This window comes from Magnolia sinica, chromosome 9 (genome assembly GCF_029962835.1).
Source record: "Magnolia sinica isolate HGM2019 chromosome 9, MsV1, whole genome shotgun sequence".
NCBI lineage: Eukaryota > Viridiplantae > Streptophyta > Magnoliopsida > Magnoliales > Magnoliaceae > Magnolia > Magnolia sinica.
Window position 1 is genome coordinate 2,861,505 of NC_080581.1, and position 9,924 is coordinate 2,871,428.

The 9,924-nt window shown below is 40.1% G+C and overlaps 1 protein-coding gene across 1 annotated transcript; it reads right to left on the reverse strand.

The window, feature by feature from the left end:
* Positions 1-5,483: 5,483 nt before the first annotated feature.
* Positions 5,484-6,284, reverse strand: LOC131256665 (vegetative cell wall protein gp1-like). The gene is made up of 2 exons (XM_058257631.1): positions 6,005-6,284; positions 5,484-5,959 (listed from the first exon to the last, which is right to left on the reverse strand). The coding sequence occupies exons 1-2, from the start codon at positions 6,282-6,284 to the stop codon at positions 5,736-5,738; spliced, it is 504 nt and encodes a 167-aa protein (XP_058113614.1). The 3' UTR covers positions 5,484-5,735.
* Between the last annotated feature and the right edge of the window lie 3,640 nt (positions 6,285-9,924).

Here is a 9,924-nt window from a genome sequence, read left to right on the forward strand (position 1 = left end):
AAGACCTGATTATAAGATTACAAATCTATTAAGGAGATTTTCTTATCCGAAAATCCCATGATGTGAGCTCGAAGGATCCAGGATTATCAAGGGTTCCACCGCCTCGACAATCTATAAAATGAGCAATTGAATGAGAGCAAGAGGCCCTACACCAAACACATCAACCTATCTTTTAAATTATCTTTCATTTGTTTTTTATTAGCATAGCCTAGCCTAACATAGCTTAACATAGCTAATATCTAAGGATTTCTGTTACAGTACCTTCGGAGTAAAAGTAATTTTTCCACAACCTTAAAACGTAAAAATGTGATCATCTAAGTTCTAATTTAACTTATCATACCAGCCTTGATCATCTATTTCGATAGATATATTAGATATTTATCATTGCTTTTTTTATTTATTAATTTGGTTGTCTCGCAACTTGTCAATTATAATGATTATTATTTTAAAATATTAATGAAATTGGCAACATTTTACATTCTTTAATTTGTATGTGTATTTTTATTCCTTTGAAAAATATATTAAACTTAAAGTGTCGACGAAGCAATAAGTTCTCAAGTACATAAATTCACTTTACTGTCACAAAATAAAAGGAACCAATTTGAAAGGGCTAACTCGTATCCTTTCACAAATCAGGTGATCACGAGTACTAATATATTAAAAAGAGATATTGGAAAAAGTACACCAAGAGGCAATCAAGATCGTTGGAAAGACAAACTGGAGCACCAAGAGGTAATCAAGACCGTTAGACATGTGGACCCAGTGACCATGATTGAGATCACATTGCGCAAGGTAAGTACTTGCTCTCGAGATTCTATTTTTATATATAGAGAGAGGAATAGGACAGAAAAGATAAAAGGTGTGATCACGAGAGGGAAGTTATTTAATACTCTGATAGAATATACCACCTGCTGCACGTGCAATTTAGAGCTTGTAAGAGTGATATATTTATTCGTATTAACTCTCCAAATTGAAAAACCCGATGCAAATTGAAGATGGATGTTTAATCATTTCAAACCATAAGATATTTTTCATTGAACCATCCTTAAATATTTTCCAATCGGATATAAAATGTTTTGATCTCTGTCCATTGAATCATGGGTAACAGTTTAAATGGTTTAGTTGGAATTACTTACATGACAAATGTACAATTTCCTTATGCCTGTGTATCAACTGACATGCTTTGCCGGTGTATGAATGGATTTCTCTACGATGGGGCCCACCTTGATGTGTTTGTTGTATATCTGTGCCTGTCCATCCATTCTTTCAGCTCATTTTTGAGGCATGAGCCAAAAATGAATCAGATCCAATTCTCAGGTAGAAGACACCACAGGAAACAGTGATGATTGAACCCCACCGTTAAAAACTTCATAGGCCCCACTGTAATGTTTATTTTCCATCCAACCTGTTGATAAGGACACAGAGGCCTAGATGAACGGAAAATACAAATATTCAGCTTGATACAAAACCTTTTTAATGGTGGCCATTCAACCATCACTTTTTTCAATGGTGTGGTCCACCTAAGATTTTGATCAGATTCGTTTTTGGGCCCATTCTTTAAAATGATCCGGTAAAACAGATGAACCGCATGGATATAAAACAAATACGCCAACATTCACGGACTGACAGAAGTCGGTGTTTCCTGGGCTCATCCACTCTGCTTTGAGGACGCTAAAGTAAGTGGATCCCTGACTGTATGTGTTTTAAATCCACGCTGTCCATCCTTTTTTCCAGATCATTTTAGAATAAAAGGTCAAAACAGAAGCAGATCCAAGTCTCAAGTGGACCACACCACAGGAAACAATGGTGATTGACCATTGAAAACTTTTTGGGGTCCACAAAAGTTTTGGATGAAGCTGATATTTGTGTGGCCCTTTCATCCAGGTCTTTGTGATCTTATCAACGGGTTGGATGTAAAATAAACATTCCGGTGGTGCTAAAAATGTTTTTAATGTTGGGTGTTCAATCACCACTGTTTCCTGTGGTGTGGTCCACTTAAGATTTGGATCTGCAGCATTTTTTGAATCTTGATATAAAATGATCTAGTGAAACGGATGGACAGCGTGGATATAAGACAAATATATCAAGATGGCCCCACAGTCAGGGATCCACCAATCTGAGTGGACCCCTGATCCACCGAAGCCAAGTCCAAAAAAGTAGGTACGTTTGGCGAAAAGCTCGGATTCACCTTTTTAAAGATTGATAAATGCGCCTTAAACTCACTTCACACGTGGAAGCAACTCATACGTGTGTGAGATCAGATCCGCCCATCCTCAGGTGATCCCACAACTTAGACTCCGTATCCAAACATCAGGCCTGTGTAATCATCAGGTGGGCTACATCTGTATGCATGTTTGGCCCACCTAATTATCTGAAAAATGATCCACCAGTCTTCTCTCAAAGCATCATAAGTTGTAATTCTCATGGTTGCATCAGTTCAGTTGGACGGTGAGGTCCATAGATCTGAACCGTCCATTAAATAAAGAACACATTTCATTATCTGCAAAAGGATCGAGCGATCCACCCATCCTTGATTTGGCCTTCTTTCTATAGCCATCCTTTTTTGAACGGTGGATGGGATGGTTAAGGTTGCCTGACAAAAGTGATTCTTTGGAATCCAATCCATGATGGCCCCTAAAAAATAGATGGATAAGATTGTCGATTGGACCTTTTTTTTTTTTTCTTTTTGTAAATGATCTTGATCGTCCATACTAAAAGCTATTGATAATGGTTAATGTTTGTTAAATAAGACTAGGGGTGCACATCGAACTGGTGGAACCGTGTAACCGGATCAAAACCATTAGATCAATTCGGTTTGGTCCGATTCTAAGCTGCTAACGGTCCAGTTCCGGTTCCAAAATTTTCAGAACCGTTGGTTACGGATCGGTTCCAGTTTAGGGCCCTGTAGAACCAAATTGAACCGTGATCTGAACCGTAAATCCGAACCGTGACCCGAACTGTGGATCCGAACCATCGATCCGAACTTTAGTTAGAAAAAAAAAAAACCCTAAATATATTAACCTCCTTTAGCGCCCTACCACTGCCCTCTCACCGACTGCCGCCCTCCCTCTGCCCTCTCTCTCTCTCTATCTCTCTCCCTCTCTCTTTCTCTCTCGCCATCCCAATCACCGGCAGCCTAGGTTGTTTTAATTTTGTTCTGTAGACTGCATATTCCTTATGTTCTGGCCCAAAAATCAAACTGATCTGATCATTGGCGTAGAAAAGAAAAGAACGGTTGCCCAAAGCAACAATCAATTCATAGTCCTACAACGAACCTAGTGACTACCATCAGGTGGGCCCCACATTTTTTTCATCCCAGAGCCAAAACATCATGTTGATCCAGTCACCACACCGATAAACAAGCATGTCCCACCTGATGTACAAACCAACCATCCGCATTCAACATACAACCATGTCCCAATTAATGATGAAATATAAAGAGAGATGTTGTAGTGGAGTTGGAAGATCTTGTGAGCCCAGAGCCATCTATCCACAATACACATGACATGTAATTACATTAATCATGACTTTCCATATAATGGGCCCTGACATAATGACAAACATTTAAAAGATGCACATTGATGGGATGATCCAGTGGCCTTCAAATCAACAATAAACGGCTAGGATTGTTTCCTGGCTGGTCCCACTGGATGGTTGGTCCCCCTATTGACACATGCAAGCAATCGAAGGACAGCCCATGTAGATGGACCAGTCATCCATCGTCCACTTCTTGGTAAAATCATGCATGTTTTTGTTACAAACATACATTACAGTGTAGGATCTTTTAAATTACAGACAGCGGGAACACAACAGAATTAAAACAACCTTTAGGCCAGAACCGTGGACCCGATTCGAAACCGAACCATTTTTCACGGTCCGGTTCGGTTTTAGGGTACTAAAGGTCCGGTTCCGGTTCCCAAAATCATGGAACTGTTACGAACGGTTCGGTTCCGATTATTCAGTTCCGATTTCACCCCAGAACCGGACTGAACCGACCAGTGTGCACCCCTAGATAAGACTGATGTTTGGATGGTGTCCCATGAAATGTCCATTGAACCTAATGAACGGTCTTGATCAATGGATTGGATGATCCAAATGTCCCAATGCAACTGGAGCATTTCACACACGTGCATGGATTCTACACATCGTGGACAGCCTACTTAGTGGGTTTGATTTCACACACGTGCGACACGAGTGAGACAAGTCAAACTTGGTGTTAGTCCCCCATTTTTTAACTTATGGAGTCCCATCCAGCACACATGATGACACATGGCGCAGATGAATTTGATCCAAACCGTCCAAATGCTATGGCCCGAGGTAGACGGAACAGTGCCCGGAAACCACATGAACGCAACCATCCTAACCAATGTTCGGAATTCAAACATCCGTATGGTTTCTTCTTGCAGTTGGAATGGTCATAAATTCCAAAACAAATGTGTGGTACGGAAAATAATACGATGTGTCATGAAAACATTCCTCCCCCCTGATAATTTGAATGATATTTCACATCATCCGTCCAGAGCGGTATTTTGAAACCTTTACGATGTAGAGCAGTCACTGACACTTTCATGTCCAATATATACCGTAGAAGGCCTGATCCGAGACAAAACTGATCATGACGGTCAAACTAAATTAAATTATTTAACCGACCATATATGATTTTGAGCAGGGGACGCTACTTTAGCCACCCAACCCTTCTATGTCAGGTCGTGCCCACAAAATTTGCAAGATTTTATTATATCAATAGTCGAATATCTTTTTTAATTTCATTGTTATTATTTACAGTAAGGTTTAGTTCAATCATGACTCTTGATCTTTAGATCTCTAAGGAGCCGTGCCCAACATAAAAAGAGCTTAGAAATTTTATGAGAATACCATTATTAACACTTATTACTTTTGGCAGAAAAACCATGAAGTCTAAGTAGAAATCATGATTGTCTATAAATAATAAATTTAATATTAATAAGTTATGAATTTTAAGGAGCTCATGTTTAAAGGATTGTAAATACATTTGTATCAATTTATTTTTGAATTTATTAGAAATATTTTTATTTTTCCTTGTGGATCGGTAGGAGTCCAGAGGAGCTCCATTGATTCAGAGTAATAATCCCTGCGGAAGACAGTGATTGACCTCATCACATCCATCCATGCGTTAGATCCCGACCCTCCAAATGATGTCCATCACACGGACAGTAAAAATAAAATGTGTGGTTGTCCAAGTTCGACGAGCGGAAATCAGATGGCTAATAGTTAGGTTCGTATGAATTTCTGGCTATGCTCCAGTGGCAATGGGACACATGATTTGAACGGCCTGGATTGCCGTAAAGCCATGCCACATGTATGGTAGATGAGAAACCACAACTTGTGTCCTCTCTCTCTCTCTCTCTCTCTCTCTCTCTCTCTCTCTCTCTCTCGTTCTCTCACATATGGAACGTTCAAAACAAAATGGGACACACAAATTCCTGATAGTTACCAAGCATAACTGAAAAAGGAGATAGAAGCCGTCCATATCACTAAGATGTAAGTAGGCCGGCTTTGAGGGACCCACACTACGTACAGCGTAGGTTCGCTTATGCATACACGTACCTACATAATATCATAACTACATGTGCATATACATGCATAGATACGTCAAAGACGCTACCGTGCATGTGCACATCCTACATAGAAACAGATACTTGTACTACTCAAGGACTTAAGATAACTACGCTACAGTTCATCTCAACGGCTCAGATCTACCCTTTCATCTTTCTGGGCGGCGGTGGAGGGCACGGAAACTTCAAGTGATGGCCTTTCGGTGGCTTAGCCTTAGGTGGAATTTTAGACGGAGTTGGTGGAGGAATGGGTGGAGAAGATGGAGTCGGTGACGAAGTGGGTCCCATTGAATCTGGAGCCCATGATGGTGGGTCCGCTGAGCTTGGTCCGGTCAGTTGCGAAGTGGGAACTAACGATTCATCGGGTGGCGAAGCAGGAGCCGTCGGTTGATTGGGTGGCGAAGCAGGAGCCGTTGGTTGGTTGGGTGGCGAAGCAGGAGCCGTCGGTTGATTGGGTGGCGAAGCGGGAGCCGGCGGTTGTTTGGGTGGTGAAGCAGGAGCTGGCGGTTGTTTGGGTGGTGAAGCAGGAGCTGGCGGTTGACTGGGTGGGGATGTGGGTCCCTTGGGTGGGGAGTGTGGTTTGGGATGTGGCTTGCATTTTAGACATAGCTGTGGATGGATTTCTAGTGCAAGGGTAGAAGAGAAAAGGGTTGAAAGCAAGAGCATGAGAGAAAAGAAAGTATAGGCCATGGCTTGTTTGTTTTTGGGTATGCAAATGCTGCATGGAAGTGTTGTATCTATATATAGAGAGGAGAAGGGTTTAAGTGCACTTGGTTGTACACAAGTTAAAGGTCCACCCAATGAATAAATTTCATCCTTTTAATAGTGCATGTGACATCCAATCCTTCCAATAGGTTGACCTTCTCATGAAGATCACCTAATGCAAAAATTTGCCATACCTACCCATTAGGTGGGCCACACCATATAAATTGATGTCTAGCCATTGATATGTGTGTGTGTGTGATCCACTCAATGAGTGAATATGGCTGAATTTTGATAGTACATGCACTTACTGTAACATGTCGGTGAAATTCCACTAGCGTGAGTGTGTGGGGTGTGTGTGCGTGTGTTATTAAAAAAAAAAAAAAAATCAAGTGGATCGGTATGAGAGAGAGAGATATATATATATACACACAAATAGCCGTTGATAAATAGGAAAATATAAGTGTGGTCCACTCAATGAATGAACATGGCTGAATTTTGCATGAGCTATTAGACGGGTTTGATGGTACACATAGCTAATAGGTTGGAAGTTAATCGTTAGGTATAAATTGTGGTCCAATTGAGCTGATTGGTCTTCCTCAATAGAGAAATTGAGGAGGCAAGTGGAGTTATAAATAAAAAGATGTGTAGCCATTGATAAATAGAAATTAAAATATAAGTGTGGTCCACTCAATGAATAAATACAGCCATTTTGCCCAAGCTATTAGATGAGTTTGATGGTCCACCAACTTTTTTTCAAAAGTGCTCCTGAGTTTCCTTTTGTTTTTTGGGTTATAAGTTTGTTAGCACACACCCATGTCAGTCCACCTACTTACTATGTTGAAAGCTATCCGTTGGAGACTATAAGTTGTGATTCAACGGTTTGGATTGGGAGAGAGAGGAGGCAAGGGGAGTTGCAATGCCTCTTCACACGCGCAATAATGTAACATGTGTGAGAGATCTACACAATTTACTAGTTGACACTTATCATACTCTACGCATTAACTTGGATGCAACTATAATGCTTATATTTTAGAAATTTCTTGTAATCCTCAGCTGATGCAACTTTCATGTTTATATTTTAGAAATTTCTTGTAATCCTAGGCTGTATAGGGCCAACTCATACAAAATTTTAGAAAAAAAAAAAAAAAACAACGTTGGGTCTTGGTATCGGTCCCTAGTGGGGGTGGCTAACAGTGAAGTGTGAACTGACAATGGAGTGTACTAACAAGTTATTAGAAAAAATAATAATAATTTTAAAAAATAAATAAGATTACAACTTAAGGAAGCTTGATCATCAGAAAGAGTGATGATTAAAAAAATGTTATAGATCCGGGGCTATAAAAATAGGCTACATAACAAAAAAGAGTATTGATTGAACAACCAATATTCAATTGGGCATAAAAGTTTATGTTCCCTTAATGGCCCAGCGGGAATCACCTTATGAGTAAACTAATTGAAAAATTAACATCACAATGGGCTTATGAAAGTTTCAAGGATAGATATTAAAATGAACTTAAGGTAGAATTGATGGTGGGAAACAAAATATATAAATATGTGTGTGTGTGTTTTGGGGGTGGGGGTGGGATTATATATATATATATATATATATATATTTAAGAACTCATCATACATGATATGACTCTAAAATCTGAATAGTCCACGTATAAGAACTTGAGTGAACTTTTTTAAGAACTCATCATACATGATATGACTCTAAAATCTGAATAGTCCACGTGAAGTAGCACCTCATGAAACCCCTTGGGCTCAATTTTTACTTTAATTCAAAACTTTTATGGGCCATGAAAAATGAAAACAGTTTCCTTACTTGATTTGCATTTCTCTTTGCTTTAGCCCACCATAATTTTAGATCGAGTGAAAATTTATCCCTTGACATTTCATGGGATTCTGCATCACGTGGACAGTTCGGATTAAGACGCCCATAACACATGTGTGAAGGTGCGCACATGCGCAAGTGCACAGGTGAGTATACACACACACACACCCATACATCACGGTGGACCCGATGGAGCTTATGGTTGCGAGAGATTCGAAGGAGATATTTAGAGGGAAGTGGCCTCCCTTTAGATGGACCACCGTACATTTTCCTCATGAGAGCGTGGCACTCGGACGGGTATATTGGCCTGATTTGTAGTGAATGAAATGTTCATGATCGGGCCCTCCCAATGAGTGTCTCCGATATCTCACACGTCTGCCAAATTGGAACGTGCGCTGAAATTCACCTCTGTAGCCGTTGCACTCTGCAAACTTGGAAGCGGATTTCGTACTGAGCAGTAGCTTACTACGCTAGCGTGTTGGGTAAATTTTGTGGGACCCACCATCATGTATGTCTTATCCACACGGTCTATCCATTTTAAAAGATTATTTTAGGCCATGATCTCAAAATTGAAGCATATAAAAATATCAAACCACAAGAAACAGTGAGTGAACAGATTGGATGAAACCCTAGGAAGATTTCAACGGTGAAAATCTTTATACCCATGTTTCCTTCAATGTGTGGTCCATTTGAGATTTATATATACTTCAATTTGTGGATGATGGCCTAAAATGAGCTGGAAAAACGGATGGACGGCGTGGATAAGGTACACTGCCCACCGACTTTACTGAGTTACACAGTACCAATCCGCTTTCCTCTGAACTGATACAAGAATAAAGGGATTGGAATTATTACGAGGACAACTTTAATACTCTGGCAGAGCGTGATGGATGATAAACAGTCATTCAAAAATGCATGCGCGGAGAAAAATTAATTCAAATTAAAATTTCCAGATTATTAGTCCCATTCTAAATTTACCAATTACCATCACCAAAATTTAATATTATTTGATTATCTAACTATTAGATTGCTGGAATTTGTTGGACGGTCCTATTTCAACAAACAAGTGTCCACGTATCGATCATAGGGTAGGATTCTTTCAACCGTTATTATTTTGGGCTAAAGATTTGGTGCCAGCGCGTTCTGAAATTTTGTGGGTCATTTTGAGGTAATGTCTATCAGGGGTACGATCTGCAGTGCCTGTGTATCAAGTGCATTCTATTCCAGAGTACATCAAATAACTCTCGAATTAATTTGGGAGAGTACGGAGGGCTTTGAGCTGTTCTGAAATTCAATGACCTAGCCAACCTTGAATGTATGGAATTCAAGTGTGGTAGCTACCCTTATTCGAATCATACACGTGTCATATTCTGATGAGTTTCAAGTGGGCCCCACCCAATTCAGATTGACCACACAGTCATAACTGTTGCTGGCTACTTTTTGTGGTCTAAAGGCAAGCATGCACATCTCCCAATTCCATATAGGTGAAAACCCTTCTCAACAGATGATTAATGTTGTCCGATGTGTGAGGTTTTTACCTGTGTGACCATCCACCGTAGAGTCCACCTGATGAACGGTTCGGATCACATCCTTGTGTCCCACGTCTGTGTTTTTGGATTGAGAGGAGTGTTTTTGTTAAGAACACTGCTATATTATTGTAACCAATGAGGCCCATTTTTAGGTGATCCTGACGGTTGGTCTGTTTTGCCTAGCTGCAAATCAACCGCTTCTAGAAATCTCTGTGATGGGACCATCTAAATCTTTTCATTTTTCAGCCCATGGATGGACGGT